This window comes from Malania oleifera, chromosome 1 (genome assembly GCF_029873635.1).
Source record: "Malania oleifera isolate guangnan ecotype guangnan chromosome 1, ASM2987363v1, whole genome shotgun sequence".
NCBI classification, from domain to species: domain Eukaryota; kingdom Viridiplantae; phylum Streptophyta; class Magnoliopsida; order Santalales; family Ximeniaceae; genus Malania; species Malania oleifera.
In genome coordinates, this window is record NC_080417.1 from 119,724,727 (window position 1) to 119,747,425 (window position 22,699).

Below are 22,699 nucleotides of genomic sequence, written 5' to 3' on the forward strand. Positions count from 1 at the left end.
TGGATCATTTTGAACTAGGAGTTTCGGTCGACCGAGCTGTTGGGGCTTCTCCCAAGGATGTTCGGTTAACTAGTGCATTGGAGTTCATTTTTTAGTCCGTAGACCAAAAAGTCAATTTTTGCTCCCAGGAAGGTTCGGTCGACCAGGGCATTGGAGAACATTTCTGGTTGGTTGACCGATTGACCCGGTGGAGGTTCGGTTGACCTAAGAGTTCTGCATGTAGAGGTTCGGTTGATTGAACATGCCCTTTTTGTGCATTTTGGTCTTTTCTTGCTTATAAAGTTACCCTTATTAACACGATAATCAACACTAAGATTATGGGGGTCATTTTCATGCAATATTATGGGTCCTATGGTCCATCTATGGTCTTGAGCTTATCTATCCTACCATGCAGGTAAGGTATTAATTATTATGGACCCTTGAACTTAAATCATTACAGACCCAATAATATTAAAAAAAATGATATATATATATATATATATATATATATATATGTTGGGTCTTCATAATTCTTCAAGTTGCTGCATGCTATCAATGTGATTCAGTTAGTATGATCCTACACACAAACTTGAAGTCATCAAACATAAAGAGTATTTGTCATTATCAAAACTGGAAATGACCTATAAGGTCAACATCATCACAACTCCAAACTTGCACTTTGCTAGTCCTCAAGCAAAGCGAAAACTTAGAAAACTATAAAATTCTATCTACCTCCTCTTTCGTGGGAAACACGGTTACATCTACTGTATGCAACAAGGATTTAAACCCCTAGGTTGACCTTAGTGGACGAGTTGTACTCTTGTGAGGGTTTCTAGGGCGATACCCACAAACACCAATATCAATGAACATCATATAAGACCACATGCAACACATATATGCCATTTTATATACAGGTATATAGCCTAATTACACGCAGGCTCATCCATACATAACTTCATTATACACACACACACACACACTCTCTCTCTCTCTCTCTCTCTCTCTCTCTCTCTCTCTCTACAATGAATTACTCATGCAAGTTTTAACAATGTATAGCCATCATGAAAAGTATAACTCACAAAGAATCAGCCAGCAACTGCAATTCAGAGTTAATATCATCATGTAATTTCAAGTATAGATAGGCTACATCACAAAGCATGTGTAAAGTGCATGATTCGTTACACTCAGGTTACCCTTGGACACCTATAGAATGGTCATCTTGACTCAGTCTCACTGGTATACCCTAAAAAACACTCAAGAAAATAGGTTCACTCTCATGTGTGAGGAAGAATGTCATGATCAAACATCCCACATAATTTGAAGAACTAATGCTAAAAATGGAGTGAACTAGTATCATAAGAAAAGAAACCAACCTATTAATGAGGTGTCAGGTCCTTCACGCTAGTGTCTTCTCACCTACTCGCCATATCCAACCAAGACCACCCTAAATTGGCCTATTCATAAACCAGGCGTGATTACATCTTATGCATCGGATAGTTGAAGAATCTTCATACTTGCAGAAACATATGTGTTGTGTCCCTAGCTTGACCCTTTTGTATTTGGAGCAGGTATTCTATGTATTTTTCATTTATTTTTCTTTTTTTCTTTCTCATTCTTTTATGCATTTTCTTTCATGGTAAGCTAGGACAATTTTCATAACTTTTATGTCTTTATATCTCCGAAAGGAAATTAGGCTTGAAAAGGAGTCCATGAAATATGTCTGTATCTAGGAGTGGTTTAATTTTCATGTCTTCAGTAGGCTATAAGACCTAGGTTTGTATCTCCCCACTAGACATCACCTATAGACTAGCTAATTCAAGAATTAAGATTAGCAAGCAGAGGAAATCTAGAAAAGAAAAGTTGAGTTTTGTGAACTTAGAGTTTGATGTCAGCAACTTAAGAAATAAATGAAAGGCTTAATAGTACCTCACAAGGTGTCATAGTCGCCACATTTGTTCTCTCAGTGCTCTTAAGGAACCCTAAGTGATACAAATCACTTGAAAATGCGTCCTAGTCTCGTGAAGTACCATATGAATACAAGACTTTACACAATAGTGTTAACATGAATGAATCATTAGTCAACCTTCACAGAGTGAGAAAAGTAATGTATTGGTTATAGTTTGTGCAAGTACTTATAAGTAACTCACTACTTTTTTACTGAGCATAACTAGGTCATATAAATGATAAGCCTATGCATGTAACATATAGGTAATATAAAGGCATGTGAAGAGTTTTGTGTTTAACATGTGTCGTGTAGTGTTTTCCTAACCCCCTACCCCTAACTTAAAACTTTAGTGTCCCTATTGAAGTGTGGAAAAAAAGAACTTGGAAAGTAAAAGAAGGAAACATTGCACCTTACAATAAGATCAATTAGTGTATCAACAAAGCAACAACCACATAAAATGCAGAAATAGGAAGAACACGCAATAATATACTGAAGCACAAAAGCCAAATAGACGCAAAAGCACCATGTAATTTCATTAATTTCATATGCAGTACATCGAAGATGGATGCATCATATGCACCAGTATAACCAGAAAAAGCATGGTGATACATCAGAAAAGAAAATACACATAAAAGAAGAAAATAAAATACAAGAAAAGTGTGCATGAGCACAATACATATACAAAGAGCGCAACTCGAAAAATCCCAATGCGTGCTGGTCGCACCGTAGACACACCCCCAACTAACCTATGACTGGCTCTAAGGACTCTAAACACTATTTACTCTACCATGTACAACCTACGGGCTCAAAGAAGAAAGAAAAAGTAGAATTGCAATTGGGTTATCTCTTAAAAGCGCTAAGTTTACCGTCTTCAGTTAGATGCAATGAAATCTCATTTTGAACTCACCCAGGTTCGAAAGTGGGGGTATCTTCCACCATTACCTCCTTAAAGCATTGTTCACTTACCCATAGTCTTTCCTCTAGGCTGGAGACCATGGCATCAATGACAATATTTGCTCGTACGAGTCCTCCAAACTAGATATAGAGGGGCTTTCTAGTTGAAGTATATCCTCTAGGGGGTCCCTCCATAGAATCGAGGGAGCCACTTCTTCAATAGATTCATGGATCATGTCAACGTCCACATCTTGGACGTTATTGGGTGTATGTGGGGCCTCTATAGTGTTGGAATTGGTGTATTCCCAATAAAGGGGGTGAATTGGGTATTAAAAACATCTTCCAAGGTTTAACTAGATATCAGTAATACACAACCTAAGGTCTTCCTAATCATATACCAATTGTGTAGATAATGAAATGTGGAAATTAAATCATATGCAGCATTCACCACATATTAAATTAAAATGCACGCTGAAATGACGGATTTTCCCATTTATACCCCAGCATTCGTCAACGAATTCAAGTGGCTTGTTGACGAACCCATAAAGGAGCTTCATTGACGAGGAAGCTATTTCGTCGATGAACCTAAAATTCCCTAAACTCTCTCAGTAATCTCTCATCAATGAGACACTTAAACCTGTCGCCAAAATCTATGGGACATTCATTGACGAAGACCCTAGGTTCGTCGACAAAGCCTTGTTTTTTCCCTTTTTTAAAATTTCCTTCCCCTTTACTCACGAATAACCTTTCATCGTATCTACATTCTCCTCTCCTTATAAAATTTCGTCCTCAAAATTTGTCATTTTTCACATTTCCACTCTTAAAGATAAACACCACCATTTTATTAATTGCCCTCACTTATGGTGGTGGAATACCGTGATTACATAGTGGTTATGGGAGATTACAACCATAGAAAGATAATTCTCCCCAAAACCATAAGGACCAAAATACTACCTATGCTATATTATACAAATCCAATTACATAACTTAATAATGGTTCCCACTGAACGTATGTGAGTATCTTTGGCACATCTACTTCTCTAATTCCCAAGAAGCTTCCTTTACTACATGGTTGCGCCATAGAACCTTTACTAGTGGTATGCTTTTCGTATGCAGTTCGTGCTATTTATGATCCAAAAACTACACTAACGCTTCTTCATAAGACAAGACATCACTAAGCTCTAGTGCCTCATATATGATCACTTAAGAGAGATTGGGGATATATTTCCTCAACATAGAAATGTGAAATACATCGTGAATTCTTGTCAAAACTGGCGATAAAGCCAACCTGTAGGCAACTAGACCCACTCTTTCAAGAGTCTGAAATGGTCCAATATACCTAAGGCTTAGTTTACCCTTCCTCACAAATCTCACAACTCCTTTAAATGCGCCACCCTAAAAAATACGTGATCTCCAACGTCAAACTCTAACCCTTATTGGCGAGTATCTGCATAACTCTTCTGCCAACTCTGCGCTATTCTAATCATGTCTTTAATGAGTCTAATTTTGTCTTGAGTCTGTTGTATCAACTCTGACCCCAATTTCTGTCTCTCCCCAATCACATCCCAATACAATGGGGATCGACATCTCCTACCATAGAATGCCTCAAATGTTGCCATCCCAATGCTGGCCTGATAACTGTTATTATACGCAAATTCAACCAGTGGTATAAACCGTAACCAACTGCTTCCAAAGTCCAGCACACATTGATGTAGCATATTCTCCAATATCTGTATCATTCTCTTCGTCTATTTAAGGATGAAATGTTGTGCTAAACAACAACTGAGAACCCATGGCCTCCTACAAACTCCTCTAGAAACGGGATGTAAACTATAGGTCTCGGTCTGAAATTATGGATACTAGCATGTCATGCGTTCTCATTATCTCCTAAATGTATAACTCTACCAATCTGTTTAAGGAGTAGTTAACTCTAATAGGCGGAAAATGGGTAGCCTTCGTTAGCCGATCTACAACTACCCAAATGACGTCCTGTCCATGCAGTTCTGGTGGTAACCTAGTAACAAAATCCATTGCTATATGCTCCCACTTCCATTTAGGAATATACAGCGGCTGTAATGACCCTGCCAGTCTCTGATGCTTAACTTTCACCTGCTGGCATGTCAAACACTATGCTACAAATTCAACAATCTCTCTTTTCATTCGATTCCACCAAAAGAATTCTTGAAGATCTCTATACATTTTAGTGCTATTAGGATGTACCATATACAAGGATTGGTGTGCTTCTTCAAGAATCACTTTCTTTATCTTAGGATCGATAGGTACAGATAACTTGGAACAGAACCTCAAGGCTCCATCATCTAAGATACTGAAATCATCCTATAGACCATCTTGTACTTTTCCTATAAGCTCTACCAGCTCTGCATCACTCCTCTGTACTATTTTAATTCTTTCCTATAGAGTTGATGCACCCACTGACTTTCGGCTCAAGGCATCAGCCACCACATTAGCCTTTTTCGGGTGGTAACTAATGGTGTAGTCATAATCGTTTATGAGTTCTAACCAACTTTTCTGTCTCATGTTCAATTCTTTCTATGTGAAAAATTATTTCAAACTCTCATGGTCAGTAAAAATCTCATACCTAACCCCGTAGAAATAATGTCTCCAAATTTTTAGTGCGTATACCACTATTGCTAGCTCCAGATCATGGGTAGGGTAATTCTTATTATATTCTTTCAACTTTCGTGAGGCATATGCTATTACTCTCCCCTACTGCATTAGAACACAACCAAGCCTTTTATGTGATACATCACTGTAAATTATGAAACCCTCTTCACATGAAGGAATTGTCAACATCGATGTAATGATGAGCCACTGCTTCAACTCTTGGAAGCTCTGCTCACATTAATCATACCACTCAAATTTCACCCCTTTCTTAGTCAATCTAGTCAACGAACCCGACAATTTAGAAAAACTATCAACAAATGTGTGGTAGTATCCAAACAATCTTAGGAAACTTTTGATTTCCTGCACATTCTTCGTTCGTACCCAATCTGCTACCGCCTCAATCTTACTTGGGTCTATTGAGATACCACCCCTGGAGATCACATGTCCAAGGAAAGTAACTTGCTCTAACTAGAACGCGCACTTCTTAAATTTCACAAACAATTTCCTTGTAACGCCCCTAACCCGCCAAGTGTGGCTCGGAGGTCATGTGTTACATTTACCTATTTTTGATACCATACACCATAATTATGTAGCAGAATTAAAACACATAACCTCAAATTTAAATACCAGAGTTTACCCGTATACATATATGTACCCGATAAACAACTGCCACTACTTGTTTATATTACATACCAGTGCTTTTAAGCATAAACTATACATAATTTGTTTAACAAACTTTCCAAAATTACCCAAAATGCTACCCTGCCAGAACCCTAAGCTTGATCTCCTGATGGACCTAAAAACATGATCATCCACTAGGGTGAGAAACATCTCAGTAAGGAAGAAAAAATCATAGCAGTGTGTGGCAGAGTGTTTATATATATATATATATATATATATATATATATATATATATATATATATATTCTTTTACCATTCACCACCAACCACAACTGAGAAACACATCATTTATATCAACATTGATCTCTGATTTCATACTCACATATAATATGCATAAGTACTGGCTTTTGATTTCATACTCACATTCATAATTATTTTTAATCATAATACCCGAGAATAGGGAAGATTACCTGCCTATACAAGTAGCTTCCCTCTGCTCTAATACTATTATTAGGGCACTCACCTTACTTAATAAGCCTTTGAGTTATGTATATGGACAAAGTCTCTAAGAATAGGGAAGGTTACCCGCCCATATAAGTAGCTTCCCTCTACTCTGGCATCAAACTGAAAATACCAGGGCACTCACCTTTCTCAGCAAGCTCTTGGCAGAAAGTTTTACCTTGCTATATATATATATATATATATATATATATATATATATATATATACATATAGTTAAATTATTATATCATTCATCTTATCATATCACATTCCACATAAACATACTATCCATACAGGACTCTCATTCATACAAAACATGGTCCATATAGGACTGGTCCACACAGGACAAACATCAACACATGGTCCACACCGGAATGGTCTACACAGGACAATCATTAATGCATGGTCTACACAGGACTGGTCCACACAGAACAAACATCAACACATGGTCCACACAGGACAAACATCTCATAGAATTAATATCGTGGTCCATACAGGCACCACTAACCATCAGTATCAATCCCCATGACCTACTCGTAGTATATCAGTAGAACAACCTCCTCAGGCCTGCCAATGCTCTACCCCAATATATAATGACAATATACGAACTCCTCAAGCCTGCCAACGTATATCATGATTACATCTAGACAATATAACAAACTCTTAGGCCTACCAACGTTATATTGTGATGCACACGAATAATCACACAAAATAACCCATACACACACAATATTTTTCATGCAACAATCTCAACAGCCAATGATCACAATCCAACAATATATTTCATCATTTTGTACTCACAACAGCCAATTAAAATTATGAAAGTTGTATTCCTGCCACATAATTTCTTTTCCATATATATAGGCATGATGTATTTCCTCGTGCTCCTCTGGGCTCTTCAAATACACCAGTATGTCATTGATAAAAACTACCATAAATTGATTTAAATACTGGTGGAATACCCGGTTCATCAAATCTATAAATACTGTAGGAACATTTGTCAATCCAAACGGCATAACCAAAATTTCTTAATTGTTATACAGAGTCCTCAATGTCGTCTTTGAAACATCCTCTGCTCTGACCTTTACCTAATGATACCAAAATCGTAAATCTATCTTCAAGAAAGTTTGTGTCCTCTATAGCTGATGAAACAAATCATTGATGTGGGGAAGCGGGTATTTATTCTTGATAGTCACATTGTTAATTTTTCGATAGTCAATGCACATTCTTATCGACCCATCTTTCCTTTTCACAATCAATATCAGTGCTCCCTAGGGCGATACACTCAACCGAATAAATCACCTATCTATAAATTCTTACAGCTGGTCCTTTAATTCCTTTAATACTGCCGGTGCCATTCTATACATCGCTTTCGAAATCGACGATGTCCCCAGTACTAGATCAATAGAAAATTCTACCTTATAATCAGGAGGTAGTCCCGACAAATCCTCAGGGAAAATATCAGGAAAATACCTCACTATCAGGCTATCCTCTAATCTCAACTCCCCTTCTAATGTCTCCTTTACATTGGCCATAAATCCTTGACAACCCTCAAATAACACTTGCCTCGCCTGAATGGTGGATAACAACTATGGTGGGGTACGCACACAAGACCCCACAAACCTGTACTTCTATTCCCCTAAAGGTCTGAACACTACCTCCCTCTAATGACAATCTATACTGGTATAGTGAGCAGTTAGTCAGTCCATTCCCAGTATCACCTCAAACCCATGCATATCTAAGACCACCAGATCAACTAATAAAATCCTCCCCTGAATGCATACTAGACAGATACTAAGTACTTTATCACATATCCCCACAGTCCTTGTTGGCGTAGCCACTGACAAAATGACACCTAACTGCTATGTTTCTAATCCATAAAATTTAACAAACTCCCGGGCAATAAAAGAATGAGTCGCCCCTAGATCAAACAAAGCGGTAGCTGTAAATGATAGAATTGAAACTGTACTTGTCACAACATCTCTTGCTACCTCTACATCCCTCGGTGTCAGTGTGCATACTGGAGTTGGGGCATTATTCCTCTGCTGTCTGCCTCGAGGTTCCTGATGACCTACTCGGTATGGTCTATAAGCAGGCGCAACAACTGGTGGTGCTCTGCAGTCCCTCACCATATTCCCGGGATGATGGCACCAATAACATACAATCTCCCTAAATCGGCACTCTCCCGAGTGTCTCTTGTAACATATAGGGCAAGAAGGGGGTGTTTGACTACCTTGTATAGCCCGATGTCTTTCTACCTATCTCTATCCTCCCCTACTATCTTGCCTCCTCCAAGGCTCTCGACTAGACCCTGCCTGAATATCTTAAGGCGCAAGCTACTTCCCCTGACTTTGTGCTGCGGTGCCTCTCTGAAAGCCACCCTCAATAACTGCAGCTCTATCTACTACCTCTACAAATGTCTGGGCCCGAAAGCCTATAACTTGCTCAAACAAACCCTTCCTTAAACTTCCTTGCCTTCCTCTCCTCATCTGGAACCAAATACGGAGCAAACTGAGACAACTCAATGAATCTGGCTCATACTGTTGTACTGTCATCAGTCCATGCGTCAGATGCAGAAACTCTGCCGCCTTTGCACTCCTGACAGTAGTGGGAAAATATCTCTCAAAAAAGATCTCCCTGAAGCAGCTCCACATCATCGCTACAGGGTCTGATCTCTGATCCTCCAACAATCTCGTTGAAATCCACCAGCGCTTTGCCTCCCCTATCAACCTAAATGTCGCAAATAAAAATTTTTGCTCATCTATACATGGTAAAACTACTAGCATGTCCTCCATATCCTAGACCTAGTTCTCAGCTACAAGTGGGTCAACTCTTCCAGAGAATGATAGGAGTCTCATAGGCATGAACTGTCCAATCGTGTAGCTTTGCTCCCCTGAACCTATAGCCATCTCTGCCATCACCTGCTGGGTGATGCTACGTAGTACAACATCAGGGTCTTCTCCACCCATACTGGAAGGCCCTGCATCATCCCCTCCAACCTGTGCACTACTACTCCTTGGATCCATCCTGCAATGGTACAAAACCATTTTAGAACTCTATTATCGTAACTTATTAACACACCTAGCATACTAAAAGTCAAAAAATATTCAGCTATAAACATTTCTCTTAACACTCTTAATCCCTATTTAAGATTCAATCCTACCACTCAAAAATACGATCCGATGATAGTATCTATGGGTTTCTAGAAGTCGTCACCCTAGGAAAAGCACAGAAACAAACACGAAATTCTTGCTTCCAGGTCGCAAGACATAACCTTAAATTCTAATCTCATCCTCTAACAACACTGACTTATATCTCATCAATATCCATTCCTATACTCTGGTATTGTATTCCGTTGTTTACTAAAGTCTGTAAAACCTAGAAAACCTTGGCTCTGATACAAAACTGTGATGCACTGATTTTCATACCATTTCTTTTTTCATATAAACAACATATATAACCACATATCGACCACGTCAACCATTGATACCATAATACATAACCCGACCCGAAAGTGGGTATCGGCATACAATCATACTCATACACAACCCTAATAGCAAAAGTCATTTCATATATATATATATATATATATATATATATATATATATATTCATACATACCACAGCGAATACACATACCAGAGTACTACCATCCACATAAACAAGTCTAATACAAAACCTCTAGGGGAATCAAACCTCCCTAGCTCAAAATACTAACCCTGTCTACCCGGGGTATTGGCTTCCCTTTATCTCAGAGCTTTATCATGGGGTCTATCTCAGTTTCCTGAAATAAATGATTGGGTAAGACACATCTCAATAAGATGGAATAAATTATCTACAGTGTGTGGTAGTATGAGATTCATTATATCATAACCTATATTCGTTTCAGTAGAAATATCTTCTGAGAAAACATACCATTTCCACAATCATAATCATATAGATATACAATACAAGCTTTCATAAGCTTTTACTTTCATTTCCAAAACCATACACATGAAACCCATAATTGCCAACGAAGTTCCCGAAAATAGGGAAGCTTACCCGCCCATACAAGTAGTTTCCCTCTGCCCTGATATCGTTTGCATCCTAGCCTGATAACTCAGGTTTAGCGACAATTGATACTTATTAGAGCACTCACCTTACTCAATAAGCCCTCAGGTGGTGCGTTTTACTTCACTTTAATTATTTGTATTATTAACTCACACTATTTCATTTCTTATTTTCTTTCTTATTTCCATTCTCATTTCATTTCCATTTTTATTTCATTTCCATTTTCATTTCCTTTTCATTTCCATTTCCATATCTAGCTCATGAGTGTCCCCAGTTATCGATACATTCGTGTCTGTACTCATGGTTGCCCTGAGGATATCTCTCCACGTCATGCTTCCCCCTATGAATAGGGTTGTGCGACCTGAAGGCTCGACCTAACCATGGTTGGCCGACCCGGTTAGGTCAAATATCATATCATATATTTCGTATCTCTAGTACGACTCATTGGCCAAAAGCCCTGATCCGGACTTAGGGAGCATAACAACTCTACTATATAGTTCAGTTTATTGTCACGCCACATGCTCCACGAGCCTATGTGGTTGCACTAACTCCACTAGCAATGGTACCGTTCTCAATATCGCAACTGTTAGAATTGATGTATTCTCAAGGGCGGGGGGTGAATTGAAATTTAAAATTTATTCTTTGTTTAAAATCAGATGTTAGCAGTATTTCACAACCTAGGGTCTTTCTATGCAATCCCAATAAAATATTTAAACAATTGAACGCAAACATTCAAGTGCTGAAATTTAAAGTGTGGAAATCAAAAGTAGGCATAAGAAATGTAATCGGGGTTCGGCCAATATTGCCTACATCCTCGCCTTGACTCACAAGAACAATGATTCTACTAAGGCTCACTTAATGGGTGGAGCGACACCTAATATAACACCTTAACAAGATGGTGCACCTATATTTCCTAACTGGGTCAAAGCCAATTTGAAACTTTTCACCGGGCAAGTCTCCCTCTTCCGAATACACGTTGGGTATACCAAAAAAAAAAAAGATTTGTGTACAAACAAATATGCTTCTTACACTAAACAGATACGTACCACTATACTCAATCAATTAATGCACTCCCATATGATAGGATATTAAGCTCAAGTGAAATTTTGTTAACCAATGTGTTAACTCTCAACAATATATATGTCAATGTCTATACGTGAGAGTGAGACTTTTTATATCAAGAAAATATGCTTGTAAGGTGAGTAGTCAAATAGTCTCTATAACCCTTAAATAAATATCACAATAATATTTTTCAAATGTAAAGCACAATAGATATTAGGGTTTAAGCTTGCTAAAAAATATTTTTGTCAAAGCATAAAGCAAGCTTATAAGCCTTGCAATGAGGATGCAAGATCTTAAGTCAAGTAAGAGTTTTTCCCAATCAAATATTTATGAATGAAATATTATGGAAAAAAAACCTTAACTTACTCTCCAAAAATCAATACACAATTAAATATAAATGAAGGAGAGTTTAAGCTTGTAAGATGAATATGAAACACTAATCTCTCTCAAAATAAATGGCTAGATGAGAATGTAAAAGAGATTTTGGCAATATATATGAAAAATATGGAAGTAGGAAAGATTTTGCCCAATAAAATTTTCAAAGAATTTTGGCTAATCTAAAATCCTAATCTTATCTTAATGTTGACAAATAAGGAGGTATTTATAGAGTTGGGAAAAATTATAACAGTTAGGGACACACTGGGTATTTTGGAAAAATATTAAGTGAGTTTAATTAAAAACAACCCAGTTTAACCTTGGTAAAAATTGACCAACCTAAGAGGTTCAATCGACCATTTTAAAGGTTTGGTCAATCAGGTTACTCAATTCGGTCAACTAAGGTGTTTTTGAACTGAGATATTGGTCGACCAGATTTGAGGCGATTTTGAACCTCCAAGGTTTGGTCGACCAGGCTAAGTTCGATTGACTAGACTTATAGGTTCGGTCGACCAAGTCCTTTTATACTTAGGAGTTCAGTCGACTAGGGTGTTGGGAAATCACCACGTGCCAGTTTGGTCGACCAGAGTGTTGTAGTTCATTTTAGAGATGGTCAACCATATGGTCAACTATTGAACCTGGAGAGGTTCAGTCGACCGAAATGCTTTGTGTGTTTCGGTTCGGTCGACCAACTGGTTAATGTTTGACCCTAGGGAGGTTCAGTCAACCAAAGTGTCCTTGTATGTTAGGGTTCAGTTGACCGAACAGACCAACTTTGTGCATTGAGTCCTATTTTTCTTTTGAAGTCTCCCCTTCTCACATGCTTCTTATTTCTAAGTTATAGTGGGTTTTTTCATGCAATAATTTGGGTTCTATGGTCAGTCTAAGGTCTCTGAACTTTTCAATTAGTCCCAAAAATTCAGTGTCGGTTGGCCAATCCCTAAGGTCCTGTGGTTCCCTATGGTAAGTCTACGGTCATCACTGAGCTTTCGTCCATATCATGTACGTCATGCAATCATTACAGACCAAATTAAAAATTAAATGCAATACAATGAAATTTAACTGTCTTCTTTTTTATCTTTTGCTCTTATTTTCATGGAGTATGCCTAGTATATGATAATTAAGATCCGTCTTGGCCTCTATGTCCCTTAAACCTTATGTGCGTGCTGAAATATGAACCTATTCACAAACTAAGTACACACATAAGACACTGGTGGTTGGTCAGTATCAAAACAAAGATTAGACTCAAAAAGTCAACAATCTCCTCTTTTTTTATGTTGACAAACACCAAAAAGAAAAATGGGTTATGCATGAAAAGGCTCCCCTTAAGAATATGTATAACTTGAAAATGAACAATAGAGATCAAGTACATTCATAAAAGAAGACATCTGAAATAATATGCATTTAGTTTTGACAATAAATCACAAACATATATGCATGCAGCTCGGCAAACCTCTTCCCCTTTTGGTCAAAGAAGGATTTAACATTTTGCTCACATAAAATCTTCCCCTTTTGTCATTAGCAGAAGGGTTAAGCTAAGTAAACAAAATGTGATCATTTAAAACAAACTTAGCCAAGAGAAACTTCCATAGTTGAAAAATATTCCCCCTTTTTAACATTTAAGCTCAGAAAAATTCTTCTCCTTTATCATATAGTATATGGGCATATAAATGTTGTTTAACAAAAATATAGCAATTAAGCACATATGCAAGAAAACAAGATATGTCGCATGTAAAATCATTTTCTTGCCAAATTTTTTTAAATATGTATATATATGTATATATGTATGTATATAACCTCTTAGGATATTATCAAGAAGTACTAGGGGTGTGCTTGCTAAAAAAGAAGCTTTAATTTAATGCAAGCAAGCACAAATTTTATGGTGCAAAATATAACCAGAAAAAAAACAATCATAATAATCCTAAAGATTTAACAATCACATTCAAGATCATATGGCAAAATTTAAAGATTATGTTGCAAGTATTATATTTTCCACTTAAGGTATCCAATAAGCAAAACAATCAAGCACATGCCATAATACATTTCAATGCATATCTAAGCTTAAGAATATTGGTGAGCACAAACAAGATAGAAATTTTATTTCAAGAGCCCCCCCTATCGATTTGAAATCTAGCTTGGATGAAGTAAACCGCTTATACTAATTAGAGATTTATTTCATTAAGCCAAGGAGTATAAGCCATTCAATTTTAAATCCTTTAAACCAACCATACTGATGATTTATTCAATTATATTCTGATTAGTATGGTCATCCCTATAGGCCACAAATGCATCGGAGAATATACATTAAGGCATTTCAATAGTGCTCACAACCCAGAACAATCCATATACATTTATAGATCTTTAAGCACTTGATATGAAGTTCATGGTTTTTCGGAAGAGCGTCGATATTATAAAAGCGAAGTGATGCATGTGAGTTCTTTAAGCTTTTTCTATAGGGATGGAGCTAAGCTCATCTAAATATTCGATGACTATACTAGGATGAAATTTTAATATTCAATTAGTTTTCACTCATCCTTTCAAAATATTAGAACATTTATTTTATCATAATCATCCTTAGTACATTATTTTTGTAACGACCTCCCTAATTTACCCATTTTTTTCATAATAAAATTTAATATAATAATCCCGATATTCTGTTCAACTGAATAACATAATCAACCTAAACCCATGAGTACTAGGGATACTCAAAATACAACTCTGATAGTAGGAAACGTAATTTAAACCATACCATACAACCAACCACAATAGCAGAGTCCTACTAAAATTGTTATATATATGTTGGAATTGGTGTATTCATAGAAAGGGGGGGGGGTGAATTGGAATTTTAAAAATTTATCTCATAGGTTAAATGAAATACCCTTATAATACAACCCAGGGTCTTTCTATGCAATTCTAATGCTCCAATAATGTAATGTGTGAAATTTAAATCAAGCGCATCATTCACACCATAACATACATGTGCAGTAAATATAAAGTGCAGAAATATAAACAAGACATACAATATGTTATTGGGGTTCGACCAACTGTGGCTACGTCCCCACCTCTAGCTCGCAAGCCCGAGGATTTCACTAAAGGATTACTTAACGGGTGGAGTGGCACCGATTACAATCAGGTCAATTAGCACAAGGTTAACCTCAACCTTTACAACCAGGTCAATTAGAGGGGCAGACCTCAATCTACTCCTTAACAAGATGGTGCACCTAGCTTTCTAATCGGGTCTAAGACAATCTGGGACTATTTCAAAGGGCTAGTCTCCCTCTTCAGGCTCGTGCCTGGAAATACATCCTTATGTTCACAATCAATGAAATTGGTACAGTGATTACGCTTTCTTGTAAAGTAGATGTGTACCCAGTTACGTGCAATCACATATACCGCCAATAAGATATAATGAGTAAGCTCAATATGGTTTAATATATCTACTCTCAAATATATTTGTATGTAGTGCGTGAGAGTGCAAACCAGTATGATCTTTGTATCATAAGATGTATTCAATCTAAATGTTTAAACAAAGATATCAATCAATCCTCATATATTTCAACCAACAGATTTTATTAATCGTATAAAGCTCAAGTAGTGTATAGATTTTGTTTGCAGAAAGAGATTTAATCTTTGTATTCAGCAAAAGATATAACTCAATGAATATTGCAACAAAGATTTTCATCACATAAACAAATATATCTTCAAATACTTTTCAAAATAGAACACACTAGATATTTGAAAATGATTTGAAAGGATTTTTGCAACCAAAATCAAATAAGAAATTCACAAGATATTGCAATGATGATGCAATACTTAGAAGCTCCAAAGAAGTCTTCTTAGGAAAGACTTATTAATAAAGCTGCCTAAGAACACTTGAGGATGTGCTCTCAAATAAAATAATTTCACACAAACACAATCTTGAGACAGCAATCCTTATGGAACAACAACACTTAAATCACACTTACAAAAGATATTTGAGTAGTAAGATCAGGTAAGAATAAGTGTTGGAGGTTCAAGAAATGAGTATTATAGATTTTGGAATTTCAAAGAATTTCTCCTAGTTAAGATTGCTAATCATCTTGCTAATTATTCCAATGAAGGGGTATTTATAGACTTCCCCACAAATATGACCGTTAAGGACAAAAATGGAATAATTATAAAAGTTTTAATATTATTTATATATATTAACCTCGTTTAAAAATTATTTATTGTGGTAAAAATATGGGCAACTTGAGAGCACCGGTCGATCGAACCAAGTTCGGTTGACCGAAGTTCTTGAGGTTCAGTCAACTAGGCGTGAAATGAATTGGGAGTTCGGTCGACCGGACTTATATGTCCAAAGGCGATTTTCCCATTTTTGTGAGGTTCGGCGGTCACAAACACAATCTTGAGAGAGCAATCCTTATGGAACAACAACACTTAAACCACACTTACAAAAGATATTTGAGTAGCAAGATCTGGTAAGAATAAGTGTTGGAGGCTTAAGAAATGAGTATTATAGATTTTGGAATTTCAAAGAATTTCACCTAGTTAAGATTGCTAATCCTCTTGCTAATTATTCCAAATGAACGGGTATTTATAGACTTCCCCACAAATATGATCGTTAAGGACACAAATGGAATAATTATAAAAGTTTTAATATTATTTAAATATATTAGCCTCGTTTAAAAATTATTTATTGCGGTAAAAATATGGGCAACTTGAGAGCACTGGTCAATCGAGCCAAGTTCAGTTGACCGAAGTTCTTGAGGTTCGATCAATTGGGTGTGAAATGAATTGGGAGTTCGGTCGACTGGAGTTATATGTCCAAATGCAATTTTTCCATTTTTGTGAGGTTTGGTCGATCGGGTAGATTTTGAACTAAGCTGGTCGATCGGCCACGCCGTTGAGTTCCCATACGTGGGAATTCGGTCGACCAAGTTGGTGATGTGTATTTTATTCTTATTTGACGAGGAAGTCAATAAAGTTGCCTCCTGGGAAGTTCGGTCGACCGAGGTCAAATGAACTGCTAGAGTTCGGTCGACCGAGGGAAAATAGTACATGAAATGCAGGTCAACCGAGTGTGCAAACTTTATGCATTTGGTCCCGTTTCAGCCAACAAACACCCTATTCAAAAGACTAACACATACAAGTGAGTGAGTGAGTGTCTTAGGGTCATTTTTAGGTCATGTTTCAGTTATGTTTGGTTTGAACTTACTTATTAGATCATGCATGTGATGTGTGTATGATTATTACAAACCATAGAACCTAATTATTATTAGAAAGCCTTTGCATAAATGAAATAAAATACAACACATAAAAATTGGGTCTTCAACTTCACTCTCTCTTTGTGCATTATGATCTGTCAATTTGAGTTCCTGCACATAACGTCAAACATGCATCAAATACAATAGGTATTTGTCATTATCAAAACTGGGCGTGACCTATAAAATCAACATTCTCCCCTTTTTTGATGATGACAAATACATCATGAAAAAAATATGGGTATAGCCTTTGAATGCTCCCCATGCCAATATGCATTATATGCAGTCTAATTTCAACCCAATTTTTTTGTTTTTTTTTTGTTTTTGTTTTTCCTTTTTGCCTCTTCATCTCCCTCTTTTGGTAACAGCAAAAAGGCTATAAAAATTACAGTTCTAGGCAATGGGTAATAAGTATTTTTATACACTATAGGTTTTAAAAGTTTTGAAAAAATTTCAGCAGAGTGTCGTTTGAAAATAGAACTTTCCAAAACAAATCCTATATAAAAATGACCTGTCTTGAGTTTATAAATCCTAACAATTTATCCACAACAACTTAAACAGTTCCAGTATCATCAATGCAATAAAACATAAGTACCATCAACATGCAGTAGGTATGAAAGTTATTCATCACAAACAATAGTAAAGTTTTACAAAGTCTAAGCCAATACAAGATATCAACAGTTATAGTAGTTGTTAGACTTGTAAACATATTTGAAAGCTTTTCCTAAATTTGTGTAAGCTATGAACTACCTAGAAAGCATCTTTACTGTGCATTAGACCTGTTAGCTACTTATATTGATATTAATTATGAGAGTTCATTAAATTTTTAACACAGTATTAGTAATGAAACAAATCAAACTCAAAAAGTAAAACCAATTAATAGTATGAGTTCACGAAGCTTGGTGAGTTATATTTCTTTTCTCAAGGATGGGGCTTAAACTCCCCGGTATAGTCTCAGGCATACATAAGTACGTTTACGCTCAAGAATGAATTTCATTTAAGTACATCCATCATATGTTCATCCTTCTTAATATTACTTAGCATGCAAGAGATTTTAGGCATTAAGTTCTTATTGATTTATCCTAAGATTGAGACTTAAATTCCTCTGTATATTTGTATGCACACTTACTTGATTGGGACTTAGCTTTAGTGTATTCCATATATACTCATCCTATCAATGAATTCAACATGCAGCAAATACTAATTATTCAGTGCATAAGCATGACATATTGCATTTCATTTTTAAATGCACGATAGTCAATCAAGACTATACGCAAAGGTATGCAATAAGGGTTCAAAAAGGATGACACAACTCAAAACACAATGAGTGTGTGCAAAATGAAAAACTCCCCCTAAATCATGCAAATTCCTTAGTCAATGGACCATCATTAATATATGGGACATTCAATTTAAAAGGGATGATGTTCTACCCTTTGGGTCTGGAGTGAAATTTCATAACCCAAAGAATTTGATCAAAAGGTGTCCATGAACTAAGTTAATCCTAAGATGCAAACTAAATGTGTACATATCTTCAAAATACATAACAATTTGGATTTCATATGTACTATCCTATGTAATTACTGTGCATCCTAGGAAGGAAAATGTGTTGCTTATACTAATCAAAAATTGATTTTATCATATGTTCAGTATAGTCTTCCCTATAAACCATAGATGCATCAGAGAGTGCATATTAAGGCATACTTTGGAATTAATGACCCATGAACATTGCATATCAAATTATAAAGCTTTAAGCACTGGATATAATGTTTAGGGTATTCTTAAGAGCCTCAATATTCAGTAGACGAAAGTGATGCATATGAATCATTTATGTGCTTCCTATAGGGATGGATTTGAGCCTTCCTAAATGGTTGATGATTATGCTAGGATGAAGTTTAATTATCTATTTGGTTCCATTCATCCTTTCAAAAATGTTTTAATATTAATTTTATCATAATCATCTTTAGCACAAGGTTTTATTTTGAGAAAATTCTTGTTGAAATTTAGGCAGCATGCCGTCTATAAATCGAACATTTTCCCATAAAACTTGTACCTGATAGGTTCAATTAAGAAATTTATATTTCAGTTCAAGGCACACGAGAACCTATATCCACTACTAGAATGCAATTCTCATCAACTGCATCCGCCATGCAGGAGGCTTTCAACACAAGCATGCAATCCAGTAGTATAATCAACAAATGATACAAAAGATAAACTATACATTAGAAGATACACTCATTTAACACATAATGAATAGTAGGAATTCAGTGCTTTTCATATGAAGGTATATGGGCATAAAAGATAAAAATCATGAAAGCATTTAATGTATATATATATTCATGAAGAGAAATGCTCCCCTTGAGTTATGCACTTATTCAATTTATGCCTTTTTCTTAATTATCTACTTTCTTTAGCCAGGGTTATTAAAATTTTCAATGAGTTTAGACTTGGCAAGAATGCTTTAGGCTTATTAGACCAAAAGTTCACAGTGAATATTTCTTTAAGTGTACTAAGCCTATGTCTGCCTCTTTTCTTATGAATCTTAATACGTGAGAGAGGCCCAAGCTAGAATGGCTTTCGACTTAAAATTGAACAAGCATAGGTCCACTTGAATTTTATACATTCATCTAGATTGAGACCTAGGCGATCATATTAGTCATTCAACATATTTCAAAGGATATGAAACTCTAAAGGATATGAATTAACGTTTTGAAAGCTATATGTGTGAAGTAGATTAAATACTCTTAAGGATTATAATTTCTGTTAAGTTTGAAGAGTATTCAATATAGGTGGACATGTTTCAAGATATTTTAATGGAAGTGGATAGGTCCAACCGCCAACCGCTTAGGCAAAGAGCATTTATGAGTATTTGAATTTTATTAAACAATGCTCTTCAGAGAATGGAAAGTATCCTATAAAAATAATTACAATCTTTAGCAAGGATACAAGTAGATAGGTGAAACCTTACCGAATATGATCATGGTTTGGTAAGGATTTCCTATGAAGGGGATAGGTGAATCAAGATTAGAGGATTTAAATATTAAACTCAAAGGGAATAATTTGATTTAACAATAAAATACGAATTCCCTAGTGGGTGCCTCTAATTTTGATTGTGAGAGGGATGTCTTATTATTAGCACAAGATAGATATGGAATTTGTTATCATTACTTATACCTAGGGTGATGACCAAGTTTTGACTAATAAGATTAGGGTAAAAGATATATAGAATATAATGGATCCCTAAAGCTCATTTCTGTGCAATGGACAATAGTATGCTTAAACTTGTGATTTTCATGTTAGCATGGGTTAAGCATTTTTAAATACCGAGCATAGATGCCATGTCCATTTGGAAGTGGACAAAGATTCTTAGTATAACAAGATAGTTTAGTGAGTGTGTATACTAAGATTTTCATTTTAAGTGTAACGACCTCAAAATTTACATCATCATTATTATCATTTTTTTTTCTACTATATGTATTAACTGTTCTGATACCTTCTGCTATGAAACTTAGGCCTTAGCAGGCACCGAGGTAATCTTGTATACAGTATTCATTCCTACGTAGTGGAAACATAAATCATATAACCATATATACTATACAATACCAAAATCCAATATATAAAGACCATAGCCATACAAAATAATTCCCTCAAGTATCATCTACCCCAAAAATACAAAATTTTGTCACAAACTTACCCTACAACCAGGGTAGGCAAGTCAACTCTCTATCTGCGAGCATGATCTGCTTGCCTAGCTGACTCACCTGAAAAGTGGTAAAGTAATAGGGTGAGATGACGCTCAATAAGTGAAAATATGCTATTACTAGGGTGTGGCAACCAAGTCGTAAAATTATAACATTAATACATATATAAAACTGCATGATTTGGAAAATCTGTAAATTGCATGTATAGTAGCTTAAAACATTTGTATCATCTGAACTTTCTATCATTCATACTGCTATATCATACTATATACGACAAAAGCTGTAAAACTGTATACACATATACATAACTGTGCTCTTTTCCTAGGACTCTGTATGTCATGATTTAACTCCTCATGACAGAGTTGTGCGGCCTGTAGGCGGGACTTAACATGGTCGACCCTCCAAGTAAGTCATCATACTCTACACTATCTCAACCCGGCGAAACTGAATCCACTCTTAAGCTCGGAACTGGCTGCTACCTCACCTAACCGGCCCCTTCAACCCAGCGTACTAGATAATTGCATCGTCTCTGAGCACGGTTAGACGGTACCCACACACTATCTGTGATATGTGGTTGCACTCTATTTGTATATAGCAATGGTACCGTGCTCCGAAACTGTATCTGTTTGTAACATTTCCATAGGGATCTGATACTATATAAGTACATTTATATATATATATATATATATATATATATATATATATATATCTTTACTGTTTTCATCATGTTTCTGAAATAGCCATAACGCTATAATTTTGTATTGTAAATACTGTAATATCTGAGTAACTGTAGTATCTTGATGCTATAACTATATAATCTGTCTCTATAAACCGTCTGTATAAACTATGTGTTATGGCATTTAGAAAAAACATGACATTCTTTAAATACTATTCATACTGATCTGAATAAACATCTGTATACATTTATACATGCATCTATAAATATATATATATATATATATATATATTTTATCTGAATAAAGCTGTAAATAAACGTCTATTTGTCTATGTAATATCGGATTATATCTGTATATGCTGTATAACTTGATACACTGGAAAAATTGTATAAACTCTTCATCAGGTAATATAAACTCAGGCCACACATACTATAAAAATTCATATTCTGTATATATATATATATATATATATATATATATATATATAATTTCTGATAACGTAAGTAAATATCCTAGCATAGCATATTTCCCTTACCTTAAATCTGAAAAGTCTCTCACTGAACTCTAGTCCTACACCCGAAGGGTTCTTCACACAACACCCTGAAAACAACATCCCCTAAAACAAAATATCAATATTTTCTTGCCTACAACATTTCTTATAACTACGAGGAAGGCATAATCTGAATAAAATACCTTACCCTGGATTTGGGATGAATTCCAAACCAACTTCTCCCACCATCAGCTCCGGCAGACTTGCAAAGAACTTCGTCAAGAGTGTCGTGGTGGCCTCATATCTTCAATCCGGTAAGAAATGAGGCTAGGATCGAAGAGAGAAGAAGGGAGAGGCATTTTAGAGAGAGAGAGAGAGAGAGAGAGAGAGAGAGAGAGAGTTTGCGTTGAGTTTTCATCAAAAAATCCGGGTTTCAACTATTTATAGGACTGGATTCGCCGATGAGACACGACATCTCGTCGACGAGTCCTTAAGTAATTTTGTCGACGAACCCTACCACCTCGTCGACGAAATTCATAC

At 36.0% G+C, this 22,699-nt stretch overlaps 1 protein-coding gene across 1 annotated transcript in view; it reads left to right on the top strand.

The window, feature by feature from the left end:
• The window catches only part of LOC131148569 (formin-like protein 14), a 41,752-nt gene extending 20,217 nt beyond the window's left edge, over positions 1-21,535 (top strand). Inside the window, exon 3 of the mRNA XM_058098362.1 lies at positions 21,370-21,535. Within this exon, the coding sequence (XP_057954345.1) occupies positions 21,370-21,535 (166 nt within the window). The remainder of the gene's footprint in view (positions 1-21,369) is intronic.
• The last annotated feature ends 1,164 nt before the right edge of the window (positions 21,536-22,699 follow it).